The 27,713-nt window shown below is 42.0% G+C and overlaps 1 protein-coding gene across 1 annotated transcript in view; it reads right to left on the bottom strand.

Moving 5' to 3' along the window:
* Positions 1 to 27,713, bottom strand: part of MAP3K15 (mitogen-activated protein kinase kinase kinase 15) — a 131,983-nt gene that overhangs the window by 61,115 nt on the left and 43,155 nt on the right. Inside the window, exons 4-6 of the mRNA XM_046673390.1 lie at positions 20,021 to 20,214; positions 16,517 to 16,685; positions 14,413 to 14,519 (exon numbers count right to left, since the gene is read on the bottom strand). Of these exons, the coding sequence (XP_046529346.1) occupies positions 14,413 to 14,519; positions 16,517 to 16,685; positions 20,021 to 20,214 (470 nt within the window). The remainder of the gene's footprint in view (positions 1 to 14,412; positions 14,520 to 16,516; positions 16,686 to 20,020; positions 20,215 to 27,713) is intronic.

Raw genomic sequence — 27,713 nt, 5'->3', positions numbered from 1 at the left:
AGAAAAAAAAATTGCTAAGAGAGTAAATCTTTTTTCTTTTTTTAAAGATTGGCACCTGAGCTAACAACTGTTGCCAATCTTCTCTTTTTTTTTTTATTTCTCCCAAAGCCGCCCAGTACATAGTTGTATATTCTAGTTGTAGGTCCTTCTAGTTGTAGCATGTGGGATGCCACCTCAGCATGGCCTGACGAGCGGTGCCATGTCTGCACCGGGGATCCGAAGTGGTGAAACCCTGGGCCGCCAAAGCAGAGTGCAAGAACTTAACCACTTGGCCACGGGGCCGGCCCCAAGAGGGTAAATCTTAAAAGCTCTCATCAAGAAAAAAAAGTTTGTATCTATGTGTGGTGATGGATGCTAATTAGACTTATTGTGGTGATCATTTTGCAATCTTTATAAAACACATCAAATCATTATGCTGCACACCTGAAACTAATATAATGTTATACGTCAGCTATACCTCGATTAAAAAAACCTCTCCAGTGGCTACCATCTCAGAGCAAATGCCAATTTTCTTACGATGGCCTACAAGGTTCTATAAGATCTGGTTCCAAGTTATTTCTCCAACCTCATCTCTTACCATCCACTCCCCATCACCTCCTCTGCTCTGGCTGCATAAGCTGCCCTGCTGTTCCATGTGCTGATCCCTCTACCTGAAATGCTCTTCCCTCATATATTTACACGGTATGTTCCTTCACTCTTTGAGCACTCAATATGTAACTGCAACATCCCTGCCCCGCTAGCCCTCCCTATCGCCCTAACCTTTTTTAATAATTTTACTTACTTTTTATTGTCTCTCCCCATTGGAGAATGTAAACTCCAAGAGGGAGGGGGCTTTTGGTCTGGTCTGTTGACCGCTGTGCCCCAGTACTTAGAACCAGATGTGGTGCATAGCAGGTGCTCAATAAATGTCTGTTAGATGAATGACAAACTGAGCAGGACCATATGTACTGACATGGAAAGATTTCCAAGCACTGATTGCTAAGTGAACAAAGAAAATAACAGGACATCTCCTGTATGGTTCCATATTTTTAAAACCCTCCAGTATGACCCATTTTAACAGTATATAAATGCATAGAAAATTGTCTGGAAGGATATACACCAAACTGACAAGAGAGATTACTTCTGCACATGAGTGGGATCAGAGATTAGAATTAAGAAGGACAACTGCTTTAAACGTATTTTTAAAAATCTTTCACAAGACTCTATAAACATTCATGAATTATTTACACAATAAAATGAACAGAGTAAAAACAGAACAAATTGGACTGGGAATCACATAGAGCTAGATTCTGATTATTTTCACACCATTTACTACCCATTTGAATTTCAGGCAAGTCAGTTACCCTTTCTGTGCCTCAGTTCTTCATCTGAAAAGCATGTTTGACTTTGCATGCAGGGTTACTGTGAGCTACAGATCTGCCAGAGCATTGAGTTGTCACTAACCATCCTGTCTGCCTGTCTATCTTTTCCATATTGTGTATCTACAAGAAGTTCATAGGGTAGGAGACAAATGGAGTTCCAAGAAATCTTTCTTCTAAGTTAGCCCGGAGCATTAATAAGCAAAATGGTTCATTAGACCAGTGTCCTTTCTAGAACAAAACTTGTCTTAGGTTGCCCATCAAAACCACTGCTTCCAATTAGGATGTAGAAGAATGTGAAAGGCCTTCAACTCCTGCGGTAACAACAAAAACAAAGACAATACAAAACTCGTACTGAACAGAAGGAAGGAAGCCTTGATTAACTGAATTCCAGAGAAAAACGAATCTTTCAGAGGCGAGCAGAGAGCCGAGACAGCTTCCATCCTTGGGTGCCTGGTCTAGGTACTGAAGAGTGAAGGAGAGAACCTTTGATAGAGAAACTTTGTAAGGACAAGGAGAAAGTCAGCCCAGCCTCAGACAATAGCATGGGCTGATGGGATAGAAAGGAATCTTGAAGGGTCCCCAAGCAAAAACAAATTGGTACTTGGCGTAACAATTCTCTTGCCCCACCCCCACCCCCTGAATTTTGCCAAGAAAGCCACAGTGAAGGAGAGGCTTGAAAGTAGAAAGATACCACATGCATAATCACAGCGTTTGGATTCCAGAGCCTTGCAAAAACTGAATCTAAAGATATCAGAAACAGTAGCCCCAAACCCTCCCTGCTCAAATACTGACAAGATCAAAAGGGCAGCAGAGGAGCAAGAGGTTGGGGGTTGGGCTAATCACAAGTGAACTAAAGCTAATTAAAAGTAGGGTCCAGAGGCCGGCCCGGTGGAGTAGTGGTTAAGTTTGTGCACGCTGCTTCAGTGGCCCAGGGTTCGCAGGTTTGGATTCTGGGCACAGACCTACACACCGCTCATTAAGCCATGCTGTGGTGGCATTCCTACATACAAAAAATAGAGTAAGATTGGCACCAATGTTAGCTCAGGGACAATTTTCCTCAAGCAAAAAAAAAAAAAGTAGGGTCCAGTCCCAACCTAGCTATCCTCTAAGAGAAATGAAAAACAAATGAGTCATACAGCTAATTGCCAGACCTAACAAAGGATATTCAGAATAATAAACAAAACTTTTAGATACAATGTCTGGAATACAATAAAATTAAGAGACATGCATACAAGCAGGAAAATGTGACCCATAATCAAGATAAAACATCATCAATAGAAACAGATCCAGAGATGATTCTGTTATTAAAATTAGCAGACAAGAACTTTAAAACAAGTACTATAAATATATTGTTTCTATAAATATAATACACGTGTACACGTGAAGAGAGAGGGTATTTTGTGAGAGAATTGGCAACTCTAAAAAACAGATGAATAGAAGTCCCAGAATTGAAAAATACATAAATACCAAAAAAAAAAAAAAAATCACTGAATGGGCATACAATCAGATTTGGACACTACAAAGGATCAGTCAACTAGAATACAGGTCAATCAGAATTATCCAAACTGGGCTGGATGGTGGGGGGAAGTAACTAGGAAGGGGCAAAAGGGAACTTTTAGGGATAAAATATTCTATATCTTGATTGTGGTGGTAGTTACATGGGTGTATCTCTTTGGCCAAACTCATCAAATTGTGCACTTAGAATAGGTACATTTTATTGCATGTAAGTTATACCTTAATTATACTTTAATAAAGTTGACTTAACAAATACATAGAAACTGAGTAGTGTTTCTGAAAGTTGTGTGCTACTGAGCCAATCGCTGGTCTGTTTGTCCTCAGATGCATTCCTGTCTTTCCCCTGCTCTGCATCACAGGGTTGCTGACTCCTCCAGGCTGCTTCCCAGGCTCCCAGGTCAGCTGATCACCAGCTGTGAGTCGCGGGGGTTGTGGGGGGAGCCTGGTGGAGGGGAAGAAGAAAGAAGCCAGAGTACTTTCTTCCTCTTTTTGTTTGGTGTAGTGGCTCCAGCAACAGCTGTATCTCTTCTGTAGACCTAACTCCCACCAGGCTGGCTCACAATAGTTCCAGGTGATCCTGGCTCCTGGGTTCTGGTAACATGGCCTCTTTCCTGTGCCCCTCCAGCCAAGAGAGGGGTGTGAGCAGCTTCCTGCTGATGCTAATTTCTGAGCTGCCTCACAATTTCCTGTTTGGCTTCTCCGCTCTTCCATCACCTTTGTAACCAATTTCCTGTATTAAATTTCCCCTATTTTAAACATTTAGAGTGGTTTCTGTTTCCTGATTGGATCCTGACAGATCCACTCCCGCCACAAGAAGGCAGGTGCTCTACTTCAGCCAGATGCCTCATATTCACATAAGGAGAAGAGGACAATTAGAGGCAACCTGTGTTTCAGCGTGAACAACACCCAGAGCCAAAGAAACACACAGACCAGAATGGTTGTTTTCCCACTCTACAAACAGGATCTAGTTATATATTAGGGCAGAACTACTGTTAAACCCTCGCACCCTTGCTCCCACCATCCCAACCTTTCCCAGTCTCCTGGGACCACAAAGCAGGATCTGTGAAGACCGAGCTGTATGGTGGGCTGGCAGGCCCTGATGTAGAGCTGGGCATTTCTCAGGCTGGCTTTCCCCTTCTCACAAAGGCAAGCGCTGAAGAGAATTCTTGCCTCAAAACTCATGGTCCTGCTGCGACATTCCCAGGGATCTCCACAAGGATGGATCCAGCTGAACTCTACTCCTTATTTGTAAGCTGTAGCAGACACTAGGATGTATTCACTAAACTCTATTTCTCTTTTTTTCTGGGCACTCAGCCACACCACATTTCCCAACTTCCCTTGCAGTTAGGTTGGGCCATGAGACTGAATTCTGGCCAATGAACTGTGCTAAGAAATAATGAACATCACTTCCTGACCAGGCTCATACAAACCTCCCTGGTACAGTCAAAAAGTGGAAACGACTCAAATGTCCATCAACTGATAAATGAATAAAAAAAATGTGGTGTATCAGGACAATGGAATATTATTCATTCTCAAAAGGAATGAGGTACTGATAGATGCTACAACGTGAATGAACCCTGAAAACATCATGCTAAGTGAAAGAAGCCAGACACAAAAGACCACATATTATATGATTCTCTCTATATGAAATGTCCAGAAAAGGCAAATTCACAGAGACAGAAAATAGATTAGTGGTTTCCTAGGGCTAGGGACTGAGGTGGGAGAATAGGGAGTAACAGTTAAGGAACTGCCAAAACAGATTAGTGGTTGTTTAGGGCTGGGGAGGGAGGCTAGGGGGAAATGGGGTCGGGGGATGACTGGTAATGGCTACGGGGGTTTCTGGGGGGGAGGATGATGAAAGTATTCTAAAATTGCTGTGATGGTTGTACAACTCTGTGAATATACTAAAAACCACTGACTTGTACCTTTAAATAAGTAATTGTATGCTATGTGAATTATATCTCAATTAAGCCATTACAAAAAACACACACACAACCCCCCTGGCAACCCACCATGCTCTCCCTTTTCTTATCTGGCTGAAAGGAGATCTGAGATCTAACAGAGGGCAGAGCCCCAAGATGGAAAGAGACTGGATCCTCAAGCAATCACCTGGAGAAGAGATTACTCAACCGGAATACACCCACATTGGAATGTTGAAAAAAGTGACAATAACCTTGCATTATGTTAAGCCCCTGGAATCGTTCGGTTATTTGTTATAGCAGTTACCCTGCCCTGACTAACACACAAGTCAACGACACTAAGGCGGTACGTGTTTCCTCTGTGAGAAAGATAAATTCCCCTCTGAGTCCGTGTCTAATCTCACTTTAAAAGCAGCCTGGGGGGCTGGCCCCATGGCCAAATGGTTATGTTCGCGCGCTCTACTTCGGCAGCCCAGGGTTTCACCAGTTTGAATCCTGGGCGCGGACATGGCACAGCTCATCAGGCCATGCTGAGGCGGCATCCCACATGACACAACTAGAAGGACCCACAACTAAAAATACACAACTATGTACTAGGGGGCTTTGGGGAGAAAAAGGAAAAATAAAATCTTTAAAAAAAAAGAAAGCAGCCTGGGATCCCGCACTAGAAGACGTCCATCACCTCTGACCCTGACCTAGCCTATGCAGGCCTGAACTCTTCTGAATTCCCTGCTTTGGGCTGTGCTGTACTTAAATCTTTGAGTAGTTGGCATTACCAGTAATTTTTTTATATTTTTCTGTGTACACTGAATATATATGACTTAGGTATTTTAGTTTTCATGCATACACATATAAAGAAAGAAAAACACAATAGATTTGCCTTCGACTACCAAACCCTAACTGTAGCAGATACTCGTTATATGGATCTCATCCAACTGTATACCACAGTCGATCATTTAGTCATTCATTCATTCACCCATTCAACAAATACTGATTGAGCACCTACTATGTGGGTGATACAATGGTATTAGGCACGGGGTAGACAATGGCCTAGTATACCATGGCCCCTGCCCCCCCAGGCTTACAGTCTACTGGGAGGGATAATAAGTATTGAGCAAGTGAACACAGAAATGTGAGTGCCAGGAAGGAAAAGAGCAGGTGCTATGAGAATGAATAACAGCGGGGACATGGTTTTAGACTTGGTATTCTTTGCAATATCAACCTCTCAGAAAGGGACACTTAAACTAGACCCTGAAGGATCGTCAGATTGAGTCAGGTAAGCAACAAGCATTCCAGACAGAGGAAATAGCTTGTGCAAACACCCACAGGGGAGAATAGCCTTCCGCCCTTAAAACCTGAAGGCACATGAGGGTGGCTGGAGGTCAGCGACCCAGGAGGACAGCACAGGAGATGAGACAGGGCCAGGTTGCACGGGACCATTTCTATTATTCTTGTGCAAAGTTTCTCTATCAAGGGACTCCTACGTGGAAGAGCTCAGAAGCTATTCACTAAGTTTCACATTTTACTCCAAATGGCTTTCCAGATCCTAGCTCCTCTCAGGAAGCCTTCCCCAAATACCCTTGCTGAAGACGACATAAGACTGGTGGTTGGGATTCTCCGCTGGGAAACGGAAGGGTAATTAACTTTTATTCAGCATCTTCTATGGGCTGGGCACTGTGCTAAGTTTTTTCGTATGGCATTCTTATTTAATTCTTAAAACCATGTCATTAGTTCCTATTATCTTCATTTCTTCCACAGTGGTCCAGTCCATGGTTTTGTTGGTTATAAACGGCAGAGTGGTTCTGCAATGTTTCTCAAACGATTCCAAAGTTAAATGCTCTGTGGACAACCAACTCTTGGTCAGTTGAGAGCTATGGGCAACTTTTTGGCTAAATTACAAGTAATTTTTCTTGTCTACTTTAAACAACCATAATTCCTACAGACTAAGCCAGTAAGTCACCTGGAACTTACTATGTTGACTCTGAATTCTTTTTTTGCGGGGGTTGTACATGATGATTTAATATACATATATGTTGTGAAACGATTACCTCGAGTAAACTAACACATCCATCACCCCACGTAGTTACCATTTTATATGTGATGAGAAAACTTAAGGTCTACTCTCTTAGCAAATTTCAAGTATACAGTACAGTATTATTAACTATAGTCACCATGCTGTACGTTAGAGCCTCAGAACTTATTCATCTTATAACTGAAGGTTGTACCCTTTGACCAACATCTCCCCATCTCCCCTGCCCCTCAGGCCCTGGCAGGAACCATTCTACTCTGGTTCCATGAGCTTGACTTTTTTAGATTTCACATATAAGTGAAAAATCATACAGTATTTGTCTTTCTGTGTCTATCTTATTTTACTTGGCATTATATCCTCCAAGTTCATCCATGTTTTTGCAAATGACAGGATTTCCTTTTTTATGGCTGAATAATATTCTATTGCATATATATTCCACACTTTCTTTATCCATTCACTTGTTGACGGACATTTAGATTGTTCCCATGTCTTGGCTATTGTGAATAACACTGCAGTAAACATGGGAGCACAGATATCTCTTTGAGATGCTGTTTTCAAAAGAGGCATTGCTGGATCTTATGGTAATTCTAGTTTTAATTTTTTGAAGAACCTCCATATTGTTTTCCATAGTGGCTGCACCAATTTCCATTCCGACCAACAGTACACAAGGGTTCCGTTTTCTCCACACCCTCACAAACACTTGCTATTTCTTGTCTTTTTAATAATAGCCATCCTAATGGGTGTGAGGTGATCTCTCATTGTGGTTTTGATTTGCATTTCCCCGATGATTAGTGATGTTGAGCACCTTTTCATATAGCTGTTGGCCCATTTATATGTCTTCTTTGGAAAAATGTCTATTCAAGTCCTCTGTCCATTTTTTAATCCGGTTATTTGGTTTTTTGATTTTGAGTTGTATGAGTTCCTTACATATTTTGGGTATTAATCTCTTGAGACAGATGGTTTGCAAATATTTTCTCCCATTCCGTAGGCTGCCTTTTCATTTTGTTCATGGTTTCCTTTGCTGTGCAGAAGCTTTTAACTTTGATGTACTCCCACTTACTTTTGCTTTTGTTGCTTGTGCTTATGGTGTCATATCCAAAAATTCAGAGCCAAGACCAATATTAAGAAGCTTTTTCCTATGTTTTCTTCCAGAAATTTTATGGTTTCAGGTCTTACATTCAAGTCGGTAATCCATTTCAAGTTAATTTTTTGTGTATGGTGTAAGAGAGGGGTCCAATTTCATTCTTTTGCATGCGAATACCTAGTTTTCCCAACACCATTTATTGAAGAGACTATCTTTTCCTCATTGTGTATTCTTGGCGCCCCTGTCAAAGATTAGTTGACTGTATAAACATGGGTTTATTTCTGGGCTCTTGATTCTGTTCTGTTGGTCTCTGTGTCTGTGTTTATGCCAATACCATACTGTTTTGATTACTATGGTTTGTAACATAGTTTGAAACCAGGAAGTGTGATACCTCCAGCTTCGTTTTTCTTTCTCAAGACTGCTTTGGCTATTTGGGGTCTTGTGTGGTTCTATTCAAATTTCAGGATTGTTTTTTCTATTTCTGTGGAAAATGCCATTGGAATTTTGATAGAGATTCTTTTTATATGGCACCAGGTAACCACCCCATTTGAATTAAGAAGTGAAAGCAGGGGGATAAATGGAGGAGGAACTGAACTTTTGTTAACTGCCTTCTAGCTGCCAAGGCTGTGCGGGCCATTTGCATATAGTGTATCTTATTTAATCCTCAGCACAGGCATCACCATCCCGGTTTACAGATGAGCAAACTCAGGCTGAAGGAGTTTAACAGTCAACATCATATTGCTGGTAAGTGATTCAAACATCACAGCATGTGCTCTTTTTACACCCCAGAATGCCTCGTGATAAGGCAGTAGTCTCAAATAAGGCTGTTTTGTCCCGTATGGGACATTTGGCAATGTCTGGAGACACTTTTGATGGTCATGACTGGGGTGGGGGATGCTACTAGCATTTGCTGGGTAGAGGCCAGGGATGTTGCTAAACATCCCATAATACATAAGACAGCATCCACCACAGAGAATTATTCGGCTCCAGATGTCAATAGTGCCAGGTTGACAAACCTGCTATAAAGTAATAAACTCTGAATTTTATCAAACACACTATTCTTTTTTTTCCACAAATACGTACATTCAATAAACCCTGTCCCATTCAAAATGGTCACCTCAGAGGACCATATACTTACCCCAGACATGTTCTCATGCTAACAGCACTTTTATCAACTTTTCTTTATGAAATGTCTTCCTTTTAAATATCTACTGTGATGGCAAATCTCTACTTTGCTAGCAGTTTTGATATTTGGAAAGGGTCAAAAGTTCTTTCCCAAACTTAGTAAAAATATGAGTAAGCAAGCTACATGGTAATCGTCACAGCCACAGCCAAGCACCTGCTTCGTGCCAGGAGAACTCCAAGTAATACTCACCACATAGTAGATGGTAGTATCCCATTTTACGTATGAGGAGCTAAGGCTTCAGGAGATTTAGTGGCTTGACCACAGCCATAACACTTAAGTATAGGAGCCAGAATTCAACCCAAATCTGTTTGCCTTCAAAGCCCCCAGTAATGATACTGATTTCCCATGTGCCATGTAAGCTGGCTCTTAAGTCAATTCCTAAGAAAAAAAATCCCTTCTTCCTCACTGACACCATGATATTCTGAATAATGGCAGCATTGTCAAAATAAACGCAGCGCATTGTAGCTCAATTAGTTTGAAGAGAACAAGTTCGCTTGTCTGTATACCTGTGTGTATGTGTGCATGCTACATACACACGTGATTATATTTTTTAATCACTCATTAACTTTAGTCACCTCCCATGAGCTCTCTCCTCCTTAAGCACAAAGCCCTTCCACTAACACATAAATAAGTCAGCAAATGAAGGAGGAACAAAACAGAAGGAACCGGGCAGGAAGTAGACAGAAAAGGAAGATATTGCAGGTTCAAGGAGGCCACTGGGGAGGAACAAGGACAGATGGAAGTGGTAAGTCCTTTGGATAAATATTTTTCAAAAGGAAAACATGTCTTATTAGCAAGGCCATCACTAAGATAAAGAGATGGTCCATTTCTCAGAAAAAAATGCAACTAGGTTTTTCGTATAAAAAGTACATTTGATGAAAGTGGCTTTAATATTCATCTACCATCTAATGTTCTCATCATATACGACAAAGCAGGATATATAAAAGGACGGCCCTACAATTCCATGAGGCCCATGGCTTGTCTGGGTTGTCCTTCAGGCAGACAAAATAAAAGCTTTCTGGGAAGAGCTTTACTGATTATGCCAGGATATTATTAAACCAGTGTATGCAGAGCCCTGTGCTAAAACTCCCCAGTGCCGGTCCCAGATCTCTTATTGAACAGCTGTTATATTTTGGGCCTTTGACTTACTTTCTTCCTCCCCTTCTCTAAAATAAAGGACTTGGACCAGATGATTCCATCTAAGTTCACAGATTTTGTGGTTCTCTTCACCACCAGGAAAACAATCACCACCAATATGTGTCCTTCTTTTGCAACATACTTTTAGGTACCTGGAGAAAAATGCACTAGAAAAGTGGGGAGATGTCATCATTTTTCTACTTTTGACAGACACGTAGCAAAGAATCACTATTTATATATAAACATATAAATTAAGATGGTGAGATTGAACAGGGAACGTAAACAGAAGAGACAGAGAAAAGGAGGCTGGCGGTTATTGCAGAGACAAGGGGCCCATACAGCCCTCCTGGGAACATGTGTCCCTCCACCTGAGCAATGACTGCCTGGGTAGCCCAGAGGCTGAGGATGAGGTGAGAGCTGTAGGGTCTGGAACAAGCCTGCAGGGTGTGGGCTGAATTCAGTATCACTCATCTCATATCGTCTCTGTTCCCGGCACACGTTTGAAGGTTCACAGAGCATCTTCCTCTCTCTATCACTCGCCTTACCTTATTTATAGAGTGCCACATCAGAGATTCCAATAAATGTGTCATGCATTCAGTCTCCCTTCACTTGCTGAGTAATTCAATGAGTTAAATTTTGCCAGAGTTAGCAGTCTTGACCCAAAGATGCAGGGAATAGGATATGAGTACACTCCTACTTTGTGACAGGCAAGTTTTGCTGTTTTTAACCTAGGACTGTGACTCCGTTCTTCTTCTTCCAGACCATCCTGCTGCCTGGATCCCTAGACAGAATCTTCTGGCTGTATTAGCATACCTAATAAAGTCCTGTCTGTAAAAAGAACAGCAAATAAAAATTGCTCATAAAGAATTCTCCCATTGAGAGGCAAGCAGTTTAACTGCTCAGTGGAAACTTGAAGTCACTTTGAATGGGCTTCTGAATGCAGGACAGCGGAAGCTACCAGGGAAAGCAGCCGGCTCAAGCCAATCGGCAAGGGCCAGTAACAGGGAGCCCTTGCAATCTGAGGGTCAAACATTATTCATTACTACCAACCTTTAGTAACTAATTCACGACTATGATTCGCTCCACGTCCTAAGAGTTAAAAGTCAACTGCAACGCAGAAAAATTCATTATTTGTCTATCACAATTCTCTCCTTTATAGACACAAGGTACTCCATAAATGTCCTCAAAACTGTGCCTAATGCCAAACCCTACTGCGACTATGGTGACAGCTGGCCAAGTTCTACTGAAAGCAAAAATGTGAAATTCAGGATTGGAGCACGTGCATAAGTGAAGCAACCACTGCAATTCTACAGGAAACCCCTAGTTGACTGGAGGAAATGAGGTTCTCGGCACTGAGGACCCTGCCTGGCCTACAACACAAGCCACTGTCCGAGAGGGCACAATCAGACCAGAAGGAAAAGACCCAGCAGAGAGAAAGTGGCTCTCTGGTGCTCGATCCCAGCCACTCTGCTTCCAAATTGGAAACTCATTCACCCCAGGATGATTTCATCCTGCCACACCCATTAGATACTTATTTTCCATTTCAAAACTTGTTTTACTCTTTTATTACTCTGAGTGGATGGTAATTAGATTGTTTCACTCTGTTTGACAAGAGTTACCTCTACTCTGTCTGGGAAAAGACAGGGTGGTGAGTGACTTAAATGGCCTTCTTAGTTTTTATTTAACAGACCACTTTTTTTATAGCTCTTACGGTATGCCAGGCATTCTTCCAGGAACTTCACCAGTGATAACTCATTTAATTCTTATAAATCAAGGATCAATCAAGTATAATTAAGTATAAATAAAAGAGGAATCCATTACTCCTGGGGGGAACAGAGTTACAGGACTTTTTTTTCAGGCTTAACAAAGATGCCTTACCAATGTTCCCCGCCTTGGGATGCTGAGTTTAGAGACCACTGGGGAGAGAACAGGCACATTTTCATAGAGACCATGAAGGCTCCCCCAAAAAAGGAATCAGAAGCCTGACTATCACTGTTAGCCAGTGTCTGCTACAGCAGGACACACGCATATGCTGTATACCCAACAGAAATGTGTCCATATGTGCACAAAAATTATGCACAAGGATGTTCATAGCAATACTGTCCTTAGTATCCCCAAACTGGAAACCACCTAAAGGTCTATCAGCAGTAAAATGGTTAGATCAATTGTGGCATATCCATACAATGGAATACTCCACAGCAACGAGAGGGAATGAACCAGTGATACATCCAAGGGCATGGTGAATCTCACAAACACGATGCTAGACACGAAAGAAATACATACTGTGTGATTCCATTTATATGAAGTTCAAAGACAGAAAAAACTAACCTATGGAGACAGAGGTTGCAACAGTGGTTGCCTACGGAGGGGTGGGGATTGCCTGCAAAGGGACACAAAGGAACGTTCTGGGGTGATGGAAATGTTTTATATCTTGACAGAGGTGTTGTTTCCACGTGTATATTCATCTATCAAAACTCATCGAATTGTATACTTAAGATCTATGCATTTCACTGCCTGCACATTTTACTTCAATATAAAAAAGAGAGAGCTGTGACCTCTTAGGTGTTACAAACTCCTGAAGCTGTGGGCTTTGGTATCACTGCTGTCCTGCAGATGCTGCCAGTGGCATGTCCACAATCTGTAGCCTAACCCAGCTGCTAAAAGCAAAGCAATGCCTCTGAGAAACCAGACACAAGAGTCCCCTAAGTCAGGTCACCTCCAACCCTCACTTTATTCATTCCCTGTGGAAGATGTTGGCCACGGAAGGTTGATGAGGAGGTGCCAGAACTCTTTGGCGCTCATGCCAAATTTGAATACCCTCCCAGGGTTTTTTGCTGTATTATTCAATGTGACCAATTCCTGGCTCCAGAAGAGGACCAGTGGGAAGTGCATTTGGGTATGGTTCTCACCATATTCACCTAGTGCTGCTCCTCTTCCTGCATCTCATCAGGGGAGGAAGGGAGACTGGAGGACTAAGACATCTAGGCCTCTGGAATATTGTGAGGTTGAATGTGGCAAACTCCTAGTTATCCTCCCAATCCACAGTAGCTGATTATGGATGGGCACATGGCTGCCCAGCTACAGACTACATTTCCCAGCTTCCCTTACAGCCAGATGGGGTCATATGACTATGCTCTCACCAATGGAATGTGAGTAGAAGTGACATGTGCAAATTCTACTCGTTTTAAAAGAAATTGCTTGCCCTGAGCTTCCACTCTTTCCCCCTTTCCATAGGCTAGAAGCACAGACCTGACCCAGCAAATGGGAGACACGTCCTACTGGTTAGTAGTAGTGACCTAGCTTCAACTAGAAGGAGAGGACAACACTCTCAGGAATAAAAGAGCTACAAAATGGTCAGAAGGTCGGTCCCTGGACAACCCCTGGAGCAGTACTATGCCACCAGCCTGGTCCCCTCACCTCTAGACTGCTATGTGAAAGAGAAATGTCAGTCTTATTTGAACCATTGCATTTGGGGTCTCCTTGTTAAAGCATCTTAGCTAATACCCCTAGCACATAAGCTTTTAAGGCTGATGATCTCCAGGCAGGAATTTCCAAGTCTCATATACTCTACCTAGCCTGGTAATTTGTATTCCAAAGTTCAGATTATACTAGTACATAAAGATAGCACCCTCATTCCTATCATTCAGTGTTAACCCTGTTGCTTAAACTAGTCGCCCACAGTCTACAAGATACTATCAACTCCTTATTCATGTACACAAGGTCCTTTCAAGACATGGTCCCATCCTCCATGCTTGGTTTCACTGCATGTATTTGCTTCACTAGCATCTTGTGTTCTAGTCACACTGAATGTTCCCTGAGGGCACATTGCACATGCAGACCTCTGTGCTCACACTTCTGGCCAAGTGGAATGGCCTTTTTACATCTCCATCCCACACACTCTTCTGCCCATGAGGCAATTCGTACTCATGAGCCTTCAAAACCCAGCCCAGAAGACCCCACAGAAGCTTCTTAGGGATTTAGTTACATGTATGACCTCACAGGTACAATATATGTTCCAAAGACAAAATCTCCGAAAACGAAGACCATACTTTGCCCATTTTCTTAACCTTGGCATTTAGCACATGATCTGGCTCCTACTCAATGACGGTTGAATGAAAGAAAGAAGCAGAATTTAACAGACAGTGTGTTTCAAAACCCTGTATGGACATTATCATTCTTACCTATTCAGTGCAAAAGCATAGTGGAATTTAATATTATGCTGGTCAGCCAAATCACACGTAGGCAGCATTTCCAGTGTTTCTACCAGCTTCACCATTGCGTCATAGTCCTGTTGGCAAGAGGTCCCAAGGTGAGAAAGAGAGGAAACACAGCTCTTCAAAGATTTTTCTGAACAGTTGTAAATATGAGACAGCCTCAGCATTTAAATACAAGCCTTTCCCTACAGACAGCATTTAGAGAAGGTATTTGTAGCCCTTAATAGAACAGAAATAAGACCATAAGATAAGAAAAAAGATGGATGAGAGAGAAGACAGAGAAAGAAGCCCTGCTCTCAGAGGCCACAAAAGGATCAAGGGAAGGAGGTTAGATTCAAAGGCAACAAAAGAAAGCAAATGAGCCCAGCAGCCAGGAAACAGCTACCACGTTTTGAGTGCAAGAGAGCTACCACCACCAGCAAAGCATTGAATTAAAATGAGCTGGACATAGACATACAAGGAATCTTACAGTCACTTGCCATGTAGAGGGAGGAAACATCCCAGTCTTTCCTATTTTGCCAGAAATAATCAAATTAATCCAAACCAGGGCTTCTCAACATCAGCACTACTAACATTTTTGGACCGGATCGTTCTCTGTTATGCGGTTGTCCTGTGCACTGTAGGATGTTAAACAGCATCCCTGGCCTCAACCCACTAGATGCCAGTAGCACCTCCCCCTCCCCCTTAGTTGTGACAACCAAAAAATGTTTCCAGACACTACCACATGTCCCCCGGTTGAGAATCACTGTTCTAAACCGCATAATTACCCAGGGAAAAATTGTTGCCATGTTTGTCTCAGCTGGATCCCCTGTGAGCAGTGCCATCTGCTACCCTTTCAGCCAGGCTTAGAATCATTGTCAATGGCCAACTCGCTGACAGCCGGCCACAGTTAGTGGAGGATGACTTCCCACCAAAATCCCATGCCTGTTTTATGGCTCTGCACCTTGATGCTGCTGCCCAAGGAAAGAGAAGGCAGCGTATTCCAAGAAGCTTCTGGCTCACCTTTGAGTCTCAGAGATCCACTGACGGAAGATTATAAAAAGGAGAGATGCATGAAGGCAAGGACAGAAGGAAGCCAACAGCTCAAGGGAAGAAAGACTTCAAGAAAAGCCATTCCCATTCTCTATCCCATGGGGCATGGTTTAATCATCATCATAATCCCTACTAGCATCTGCTATTAAAATCAATTAGATGCATCTGTTTATCACTACGGGCATGAGTTTCTTAGTGGCTGACTCTGTTCTTGGTTCAGGTCATAAATGGATGCCTCTCTCATTAGATTTAACAACCAGTGGCCAACAACCTCCAATGTGGCTTTGTAGAATCCTGCAGGTAAAGTGCACTGCTCTGTGTTCCTCCAAAGGGAAGGAAGGCAGGACGTCCTTAGAAATGGCTCACTGGCACTAAAATTGGAGGAAGGAAATGCTGATTTCCTTCATGGTGCCACATCCCACAAATCCTGTCTCAAGAACTCTCCAGAAGCCTCTGATGCTTGTCTTAGAATAAACATCTACATTCCCTGGGTCCTGGACATGCCTCTGCTGCCCCTGCCCTCCCTGTCACTGATGGGTGGTGGTAAACAAAGAAGGAAGTGACAAAAGCCTAAAGGAAGCATCACAGTAGAGGAGTTAAGGACAACTGAGCCAGTCATCTCAGTTTGAATCCTGACTTTGCCAACTGCTGTGCGCCCTTAGGCAAGTTACTTAACTTCACTGTGCCTCAGTTTCCTCATTTGTAAAACGGAGACAATCAGAGTAAATATCCCATAAGCTTGTGAAGAGGATTAAATAAGTTAGGATTTGCAAAGGCTTGGAAGAATGCCTTGCATAAAATGCATATAAACTGTGAAATTCTGAGTTCCTTTATTGAGCAGTACTGTACATGAGTTATCGTTGGAGTGGCCCTATTTCCACCATAGCAGATATGCTAGGTGATCTATGACCTAGCCACATACCTATTTGTCTCTACAACAGCTACCTAACCATCCTAGTGTAAGAGTACTTACATGAGGAATTCCTCATGCCAAGGAAGAACTCGGCATGTGTCAGCCTCAGTAAAGTGTATTTCATACCTGGATATCGCGGTAGGACAGCAGTAAATTAATGATGATGTCTGAGGTCAGAACTTCAGTATTATCCATGCGGAGTTTGATCCGGGCCAGCTCCTTCGCCAGCTCATCACCTTGGTATTTGTCTCTGGCTCTCCGGATGTCATTTAGCAAGGTTTCTTTGTAATAAGCACTGGAGAGGGAAACATGAAAATCTCCAGTCATATCTACACACATCCAGGACTCTGTTTCCTTTAGCAGCCATAACAAACCTGGTTCTCACTGACAGAACTCAGGCTAACACACAGGGGCCTCGCCCAGACCTCAGCCAGCAAATGGGAGACACGTCCTACTGGTTAGTCACATTTTGCAGAAACTAACCACTAAACAATAACAAAGAAAAATCACTTCATTACAGTATTTTCAAAATTGGCCCCATCTGTATTTGGATGACACATAGGACTTGCTAGCCACCCTACCCCACCCCACTTCCTCTGGTATTTTCAAACACACAGAGGGCAAGAAGTTTCCTTACCTGAACAGTTATTGCCCCCACTAAGAACAGATTATCACAAAGTGAAACAAAACTCCAAAAGCCAAGAAACACAGTAAAATGAGAACTTCTTTAAAATGAATCCAGCAGGTGTCCCCAGCTAGTAATCATGAAGCTTTTTCTGGTTGGTTGAGAGCCGGAAACTGGATGTGTCCACAAGCAATCCAGGAAGCCGGGCCTGTAAGCCTACAGACCACGTCTGCCTCCCACTCCCCACTCTCCCTGTCATGTCTGACCATCAGAAGGCTTTTCTAAAGTAAAACATAAAACTTCCCTCATGTGGGCATCTAGCTAATAATAGGGATGTATACAAATATTTAAAGCAGTTTAAAACCACACTAGAATGTCTCACCACAGCCTCTCAAAGAACCAATGCTAGTATCTCGTACTTGGTTTAAAATCTTTAAAAATTATCTTTGGGGCTGGCCCAGTGGCGCAGCAGCTAAGTGCGCACGTTCCACTTCCATGGCCCAGGGTTTGCTGGTTCGGATCCCAGGTGCAGACATGGCGCCGTTTGGCAAGCCATGCTGTGGCAGGCATCCCACGTATAAAGTAGAGGAAGATGGGCACGGATGTTAGCTCAGGGCCAGTCTTCCTCAGCAAAAACAGGAGGATTGGTGGCAGTAGTTAGCTCAGGGCTAATCTTCCTCAAAAAATTTTTTAAAAATTGTAAAAAAAGATCTAATTTGGTATATGGAGGCCAACTTACAATGACCACAGACTGATTTAAATATGTCGTCTACTTCCCAAGTAACTTTGTTTATGGAGACTGGGCTTTACCAAGCAGGAACACTGTCAACCCATTAAGCAGCTGAAATGATTTAACTGTATACAGTAAAATTAGGCTATTTACTAAAAAAGAGTGAGGCTCAATTAAACAATGGTCTGCACAGAAAGAGAAACAACACATAAGAACAAATGTTACCTACTCTTAATAATTATAAAACGATGCCAAATAAATGTGTCTACAATCCAATTCTTATAACATTTCGATTAACATTGAAAGAATGAAGTGATGCCCCACAGAAAGCACTCTGATATAAAAATATCAGCACATTGCTTTTTTATTTCCTTATTTGTCTATTGCTTATCACCCCAATGATGAGCAAATTAGCAGGTTCTGCCATTGTTTAAAATTCTATCATTAATTTAATGAGTAAGTTGGGTGACAGCCGTTGTCCATTTGGTGGACTATAAAGGCATCAAAGCAATTAAAGTGTTATTAGTTTAGCCTGACAAGTAAAATTGTATGCTTCAGTTTAGCCTTGTTTTCAAGGGCAATTCTGAAAAATAGTTTTAATAAACTAAAAAACCTAATAAGAACGGTAACTTGTAAGTACATAAACAAAACACTGAATTGAGTACGGCTTGGGGACAGCATATATGTAATAAACATGCAGCCATTTCTGCCGCTGGAAACCAGGGAAGATGTTGCTAACTGATGTGAACTTAGAAATGGCATCAAACTCCTTTTCAGCACAGGGCTCCAGGCAGCCTGTATCAATTTATCAGAGTTGGCACCTAGCTAAAAATTTATCTGCCATCCCTGTTATAGATGTTTGAAACCGTAAGTACCATTTATTCTCTCACTAACCATTGCCAGGTATCTGCCAGTTCAATGGGTGGAATCAACCAAGGGGTATTTCAAGCCCTTTGAAATTAAGCCAGTTTTCCTACTGATATACACACACATTGAATGAGAAACAAACTTGAGTCCATTTCTTGCAAAGATCTGGCTTTACCTGACAGACTCAAGCTAGCCTGCTTCCTTGTCAGACCTGAAAACATGATATTGGTAGAGCTTTCTCCCTAAATTTGACTAAAATTTTCATTCCGCAATAAGACAATAGTTAGCAAGGTGTGACTGAATGAGGCTTTCCAAAAATGTGCCACAAAAGGTCCCTCATTTGCTTTCTATGTTGGCATGCAGTCACACATCTGGGTTCCTAGTCTTCTCTTCCCATTAAATTCTGTAGAAGAAACTCTAGTCCAGAGAGGAGGTGATTGACAGAAAAAGAGAAGAGACTGTTAACAAGTGTGTGCCTCATACCAGTACTACAACAGTAACACTCCACAGTTCAGGGTGCCACGATTTGGGCCAAAGTGGGATGTGTGGTGCCTTACATTTCATTATAAGTCAGTTCGGTCAATGCTTCGGATTTTCATTTGTTTTGGAAGGACAAATCCTTCTCCTTGTGACATTTACAGGAGTAAATCCTTTAAATTGGCTGCCAGGAAAATAATTGGATCCTTTTGTTAAGTAGAATCATTTTTCTGCCTTCAACTTTTAGAACAAGAACATTTTAAGGCATGATTTCTTGAGCACCGAGGCTCAAAGAGGTGAGCTGACTTTTACAAGGCTACACAGCTAGGAAGTGCGTGACCCAGGATTCAACCCAAACCTGTCTACCTCTGAATCAGTATTCCACATTGTCTCCGAAAGAAGTGTACAAAGGACACATCACAGTACATCCTGAGGTCAGGATGGCTTCAGCTTGACTCAATGCATCCCGACTTTGATAGCATAAGAACTTATGGTCACAATGACCTTGCTGAGGCATTTTAACACCTCAACAATGGATGGAGGGAGGATCATGTTCAGAAATGATCTTGAAACACAGAATGTCAGAGTTGAAAGAAAGCATTAGAAAAAAATTCGTGACAACTACCTTATTTTCTAGATGAGAAAACTGCTGCACAGAAGTATTTATCAAGGTCACACAGGGAGTCAGGGCCAGACGCTGGCTTTACCCTGACCTCCTAACTCTAGTTTTATTCTGTTTTGGATACACTTCAGTGGCCCAACTTAGTGAGGTAGTAAGGGACAATAATGGATTCCAGGATAACTTAAGAATGATTGGCCAGAGTTCCCCATTCTCTGGCACTGTGGTCTTTTGAGGGTTTATTGCCTCCATGAATGTGAAGGGCAATTTCTGGAAAAGCTCCCAGGGTTGTTGACAGGTGATGGGAATTACCATGAGGTCACGTGGATGTCCTTGAGGAGGCTAGTAAACCTGTCCACCAGGGGCACACACAGTGGGCCCAGGATGGTGTCCCAGTTGGGCTGCATGTACTCCGAGGCACGCCTCTGGGCATCGCTCTCACAGCAAAAATAATCAGCACATGGTGTCACGATGTACGGGATGAAATAATAATTTCCACTAGATGCCTGGAAAAAAGAAACAGAAATGTTTCACAAAGTAATTGGTGCAGAAGCACAGCTGTGGATTTGGGCAGGCAAAACCTGGTGGAACAGGGAAGGAGAAAATGCCTGAGTATGAACAACAACTTGTGCAATATGACTATGAATCTATTAGGCACAAAACAGGAAACCACTCAATTTCACAAACTCCAACACATGGATGTATGACAAAAATTTGGTTTCAAATGCTGAACTGATCTGTATGTCTCTGAACTTCATTGGCAGAGATTTTAGGGTTTAAGGTCTCAGAAACCACATCATTTCATTACCTGCCTCCAAAATCAGAGGAAACTTGAACCCATTGATAACGAAGGACTGCAATATAAAGGCATATTTTCTTTCTTTTAGTATAGATGGAAAAGGCTTATTATTTCATAATTTAACTACAGGTGAACTTTGTTGAGTAAAAATTGCTTTGCAGGAAGCAGATATTAATAAATATGATTAGACAGATCAAGAGATTATGCAATCTGAAGAACAGAGAGAAAAAAGAATGAAGAAAAACAAACAGAGCCTCAAAGAAATGTGGGACACCACCAAGTGCACCAACATACCCAACACATAATGGGAGTCCCAGAAGGAGAGGAGAGAAAGGAACAGAAAAATACTCAAAGAAATAATTGCTGAAAACTTCACAAATTTGATGAAATGAATCTACATATCCCAGGAGTTAAATGAAATCCAAATAGGAAAACTCAAAAGAGATCCACACCCAGATACACCATAGTCAAAAATGTGAAAGACAAAGTCTTGAAAGCAGCAAGAGAAAAATGTCTTATGCAGAAGGGAATCCCAATAAAATTAATATCTGTCTTTTCATCAGAAAAAATTAAGGGGGGGCCGGCCCCATGGCTGAGTGGTTAAGTTCGTGCGCTCTGCTTCGGCAGCCCGGGGTTTCACTGGTTCGGATCCTGGGTGCAGACATGGCACTGCTCGTCAGGCCACACTGAGGCGGCGTCCCACATGCCACAACTGGAAGGACTCACAACTAAAATTGCACAACTATGTACTGGGGGGCTTTGGGGAGAAAAAGGAAAAATAAAATCTTTAAAAAAAAAAGAAACAATGAAGGGCAGAAGGTAGTAGGATGACATAGTCAAAGTGATGAAAGAAAAAAAAGTCAACCAAGAATCTTATATCTAGCAAAACTATTGTCAACCTACAAAAAACAGAAACAAGTTTACAAGACAAAGCATTTATTTGGGATCAAAGAATTGCAATTTGGGGAGCACAGATTCAGGTAGAAACCCAGATAGTGTCCCAGTTACAGGAGAGGGATTTAGGGTTTTTATGGGAAACAGGGAGGATGAGGTAAGTTGTGTTAAGGAAGTGTTCATTGGTGCTAGATGAGGTAAGGCTAAGTTTGTATGTACTTCATTGACTGGCTTGAGGTTGGAGGCAAAAGGCTAGACTGGTACTTCCTTGATTGGTTGGCTATCTGGTCAGGAGCAAAGTCCAATTTCATCGGTCCTTATGGACAGGATATTCTTGTCCTGACCGAATTCCTGGAATGCTGGCAGTTTGGTCCAGTTTGGAAGATAAAGAAAACAAGACATGCAAGACAATTCCTCTGAAATGGCTGCTCTGGCCCTATTTTAATATGGCTCCACTCAGGTCATCTTTCACACTATCTTTTAAAAAATGAAGGTGAAATAAAGACATTTTCAGATAAACAAAAACTAAGTAATTTGTTCCTAGCAGACCTGTCTTACAAAAAAAGACTAAAGGAAGTTCTTCAGGCTGAAAGCATGTGACACCAGACCGTAACTCTATTTCACATGATAAAAACAGTGTGTGCCAGTAAATGTAGTTATATAGGTAATTATAAGAGACAATACAATTGCCAATTTCTTCTTTCTTCTGACAAATAAAGGAAAAGCAATAGGATATATTGGACTATATGAGGAAGCCATTTACTTTAAAACTAATTTGGCCTGACCTTGTTTTTCCACAAGGGCCTGACATGGCCTGTTGAGCATGCATTGTCCATCTGCTTTAAACATTTATGATACTCCAAAGACAAGAATGATGCCCTTAAAGATAAGGATGTACCCCTTCCCCCATATTGGCATTCCCTTAAGGATAAGCATCTCTTCCTAAAAACTAAGGATTAATTACCAACCTGCTGTGCCAGCAAAGCAATCTCGTGACTATTGTAAAAGGGACATTCTTATCACACGTGATGTATGCTGTTTGTTCCAAGATGGCATATAACTACTCTGTACACCCCACTTCTTTTGTGCCCTTCCTTCCTTGGGGAAGGAAGACCTCGGGTTATAGCCCTCAAACCTGGCTCATAATAAACTCACCCCAATTTTGACTTATAGATTGATTATGGATTGTCAATATTTCTTGGTGTAGTTGCAGCAGGATTTCAGAGAAATCCACCAGAGACCAACTGGAATCTACACTGAACCGGCATCTGGTACCAATAGGGGCCCACTGAGTCCCCTGGATCACTGTATTCTTCAGGTGACCCCAGTGAGTTCTCCTGAAACCCAGACCTCCTTATTTTAAGTCAATGGTCCAGAGTTTATATGAGTTGTTTCAAGCCTTAAGACTAGATGTCTTAAGGGGGTACCAGTACCTACCCTAGGTAAGAGGGATCTATGGGGCATTCCCAGGAAAGAGAAACCTAGGGGGGATTCCTAGGTAAGGGGAGCCTATGGGGAACTTCAGAGTGAATGGAGGCAGGCTGATCTTTTCAATTTGGCTTTAAACTGGAAAGAATTGTGTTTATCAAGTCTGAAGAAACTGATTGATAGAAAAATGAGAGTCTGAACTTGTTCATTTCTGAAGAGAAGGGACACCAGCTCCTCCCAGCTGTAAGTCATTCTCAGGCAACTGAGAACCTAGTGGGAGTGTCCGAGGTTGAGCCTCCAGATGTGCATAGGGAATTCCATCGTGATGGTTCACTCTAAGCAACTGACAGCTTGTCCAGGGATGCACAAATGAAGGTTGCTCATCCATACACTCTGAGCTCCCACAGTAGTTTTAGATTGTTGGTGGGAGAAACTGAGACACGTGAGGGTGCTCATGACCTTGTTTAGGGAGTGATACTCACAAATAGTACTCTGACCCATTACACTGTCCCTAGAAATTGTTCAGACTTTATAGTAAAACAAAACTAAGAGAAGAATGAGAAATCGAGCTTCTAAAAGCTTACCAGTTACTGAATGGGCAAGGCGCCCCTTGGAACTCTGGCTGGCTTCATGTTAACACTTGCAAGTGCTTAACAAAAGAGGGATAGCTGTAAACAGCTGGCAAGATAACCCAGGATAATTTAAAATTACAGTGGCCACACTTGGGGGCTCCTTTGACCCTCCAAAACTTGTACATTGGCCATTGGAAGGAACATTCTAATTAGATAAGATCTTTTCAAAGTGCACTTATTAAGTCATGGCTACCTTTGAAGGAGGACCCAATATGAGCCCCTCCCAGGGTTAATGAGACTCAGAGATTTTCTGGGAAACTGCTACCCTTAAAAAGTCAAGAGGAAACTAAAATTAAAAAATTAATGGAGTTGTTTAATACTGCCAGGTAGTTACTACTTGTCCCAGCTGAAACCTGACAAGATATGTGAAAGGATTTAGCAACTTATGATCAGAAATTCAGCCAAACTGAAAGCTGATATTTAGAGCTTAGTAAGAATTTTTTAGGCCTTCTTCCCTAAGTTAAAATAAAACTAAGCACCTGGAGGGAAAGAAGCAAATTAGGGTGACGTAGTTGGACAGGTAGATTGTAACTTAAATGACATTATAGGTCAATCTAAATTTCTGAGAAATTAAGAGCAATGGTCATCAACTTACAAACCTTTGCAAAACTGGAAAGCAGCTCTAGAGGCATTTCAGATTCTACCCATTTCCTTTATCTCAGAAAGGCTTATCGCCTCCCCTCTCCAAGAACTGTTTTCTAGCCCATCACTAATTCCTAAGACTGAATTTAAAAAAGAAGAGAAAGGCAAGAAAAACAGCCATAAGAGTACTCTATCCCCAAATCTAGCATCTTTCAGGTCTTCTCCACAAATATTAGAAAAAACTTAAAACAAAATTTGGATTTCATTATTCTTTCATAACTAGTGAGGCACATATTACTGTACCTGATTCATGGCAGTTATTTTAAAACAACAGGTGTGGAGTTATTATGTATGTGTGTCTGTATGTATATTATATATGTGTGATATCTTACCTCCAGATGGTATAATTTCTAAAGAGCTTTATTTAGTTGGCTTAAAGTAAGCACTTATATAAATGTAATGAAACTAACCCAAATGTCTTTCAAGCTAACATGATATAAAATAATATTTGGTAAATAAAAGCTTATTTAAGATTGTTGCTTTGATTAAAATGAACATATTTTCAGAGTTATCAGCATGGAAACAAGTAAAATAAATACATGTGAAAAAGATACGAGTGTTAGGCGAACTTTTTAACAATAATTATGTGTTTTGGTGTATGTACTTAATTTCAAAACCTTTTGGTAACTTGGAACCTTAGAGTTTTGCTAAGTGAGTAATGATCAAATTTGAATATCCAGATCATTTCCAAATAAGATAAAATATTAGACATTAATGATTAAATATAGGTTTATCTATTTTTGGCTTGTTATTATAAAGAAACTAAAAAGAACGTTTGGGCCTGTCAGTAAACATGTCTTGTAATTTATTTAAAAATTGTACTATGAATTAGCATTTCTCTAGAAATTATAAACAGTATTTACAAATTTGCCAAGCCACAGAATGCTAACATAAGACAGTTTATAATTGCTTACTTCTTAGTTTTCACAAAAAATTAAGGTTTCTAAGGGTTAAAATTCTAATATATGTGGTTAAAGCTACTAAAATTTAATAAGGAAAACATCTTTGTATTCAAGGAAAGTAAGATGTATGTCTTCAGTAAAGAAGGTATAAAGAGGGAGAGAAGAGCCAAGATGGCGCCGTGAGTAGTCCTCTTTGTCTCTCGCCCTTCGAGTCTACAATTATTTGGACACTTATCGCTTGACAAAGGATATCCAGACAGCATCTCAGGACGTCTGAGACACCCACGCGACTATACATCGGAAGGCGGATGGACTTTCCTCCGGGAGGATGTGGAAATAGGTGAAAACTCTCCGACCCCGACGGGCAGCCTAGTACCCGCAAGCGGCTTTCTTCCAACGGACGCCCCCAGAGGATCCACACACATCTAGGGCAGGAGCGAGAACACAACAGAGGAGCGACGGTGGAAACAGGTGACCAGAACCCTACCTAAACCCCCTGCAATTACTCCTAAACGCAGAGGGAAACTTTGGAGTTGCACACCTGAGCCCGCGGGGAGAGTCTCTCCCCGCCATTGGCAGGGAGACCCAGCCTGGTGCTCGGGGCGCCCGGAGGGTCCCAGAGAGAGACACGGAGGGCACGGAGATCTCCCAGCTGCCGTTGCCCGCCCCGTGGGACTAGGGATTGCCGGAGATCTCGGAGAGGACCGGGGCTGGAGAGAGTTCCAGAGATCCAGCTTAGTAGCCTAGGGGGAAACCCTACAGGCTCACAGCAGCCTTAGGGAAAGCCTCTGCACAGCACCAGTAGAAGGCACCCAGCCGCCAGCCACAAGGCTGGAAGACCCCAGGGCAAAAGCAGCATAGCTAGGTGTACTAACCACAGACTGTAGAAGATGCCAATAGCTCTCCTGCGACCCATAGAGGACAAGTGAGATTTGGTGGGTGCCGACAGCAACGGAGCGACAAATATAAGTGATCCCACCCCTGGCCGCTGGAAAAGCCCATAACACCGTTGCAGACCCCAAGGAGAGAGCACATCTAGGTGGGCTGCAACAGTAGGCACCTGCAGCCTGAAGCCCCCCTGTGACGGCCCCCACGGCAGAGGAGGGAATCCAAAGGGCCACTGTGGCTACGAAGAGGGGCCCAGGCCCAGTTAGCAACTACGGACAGGGTTCCTGGTTGGTGAAATATAAACAGCTGCTCCTCCCACCGCAGCAGCTGAAACAAGTGAAAGGAGCAACTAAACTCTATCTCCATGCGGAGGCACAAATCAACAACATCAAGCAATATGAAAAAATACATTAAATCTCCAGAACAGAAAGAAAGCAACAAATACACAGAAAACAATCCCAAAGAAAATGAGATATATAACCTAAATGACGATGACTTCAAAACAGCCATCATTAAGATTCTCAATGAGTTAAGAGAGAATTCTGACCGACAACTCAACGAGTTCAGGAGCTATGTCACAAAAGAGTTTGATACGATAAAGAAGAACCAAACAGAAATATTGGAAATGAAGAACACAATAGAGGAGATTAAGAAAAATCTAGATGCTCTGAACAGTAGGGCCGATAATATGGAGGAAAGAATTAGCAATTTGGAAGATGGCAATATAGAATTGTTGCAGGCAGAGGAGGAGAGAGAAGCAAGACTTAAAAGAAATGAAGAAACTCTCCGAGAATTATCAGACACAATTAGGAGATGCAACGTAAGGATTATAGGTATACCAGAGGGAGAAGAGAAGGAGAAAGGGGCAGAAAACCTATTCAAAGAAATAATGGCTGAGAACTTCCCAAATCTGGTGAGGGAGATGGATCTTCAGGTGACAGAAGCCAATAGATCTCCAAACTTTATCAATGCAAGAAGACCAACTCCACGGCATATAGTAGTGAAGCTAGCAAAAGTCAACGACAAGGAGAAAATATTAAGGACAGCCAGGCAAAAGAAACTAACCTACAAAGGAACCCCCATCAGGCTATCAGCAGATTTCTCAGCAGAAACTTTACAGGCTAGAAGAGAGTGGAATGATATATTCAAAAATCTGAAGGACAAAAATCTACAGCCGAGAATTCTCTACCCAGCGAAAATATCCTTCAAATACGATGGAGAAATAAAAACTTTCCCAGATAAACAAAAATTAAGGGAGTTCATTGCCACAAAACCTCCTCTTCAGGAAATCCTCAGGAAAACCCTCATTCCTGAAAAATACAAAAAAGGAAAGGGGCTACAAAACCAAGAGCAGAGGAGATAAGTAGAAGGACAACAACAGAGAGTAGCAGCTCTACATCAGAACAGATTAAACCATGGGACGAGAAACAAAGGAAACTGAAGAAAACCGGAAAACAAGACACAAAATGGGAGTGGTAGGCCCCCACGTCTCAATAATCACTCTAAATGTAAATGGATTGAACTCCCCAATCAAAAGACACAGAGTGGCAGGATGGATCAAAGAACAAGATCCAACAATATGCTGCCTCCAGGAAACACACCTCAGCCCCAAAGACAAACACAGACTCAGAGTGAAGGGATGGAGAACAATACTCCAAGCTAATAATGAACAAAAGAAAGCAGGTGTCGCTATACTAATATCAGACAAGGTAGATTTCAAACCAAAACAGATAAAGAAAGATAAAGAGGGACAGTATATAATGATAAAAGGGACTCTCCACCAAGAAGACATAACACTTATAAATATATACGCACCCAAC

The sequence above is a fragment of the Equus quagga genome, chromosome 10 (genome assembly GCF_021613505.1).
Source record: "Equus quagga isolate Etosha38 chromosome 10, UCLA_HA_Equagga_1.0, whole genome shotgun sequence".
Classification (NCBI taxonomy): Eukaryota; Metazoa; Chordata; class Mammalia; order Perissodactyla; family Equidae; genus Equus; species Equus quagga.
This window is presented reverse-complemented; position numbering and strand designations above follow the sequence as displayed.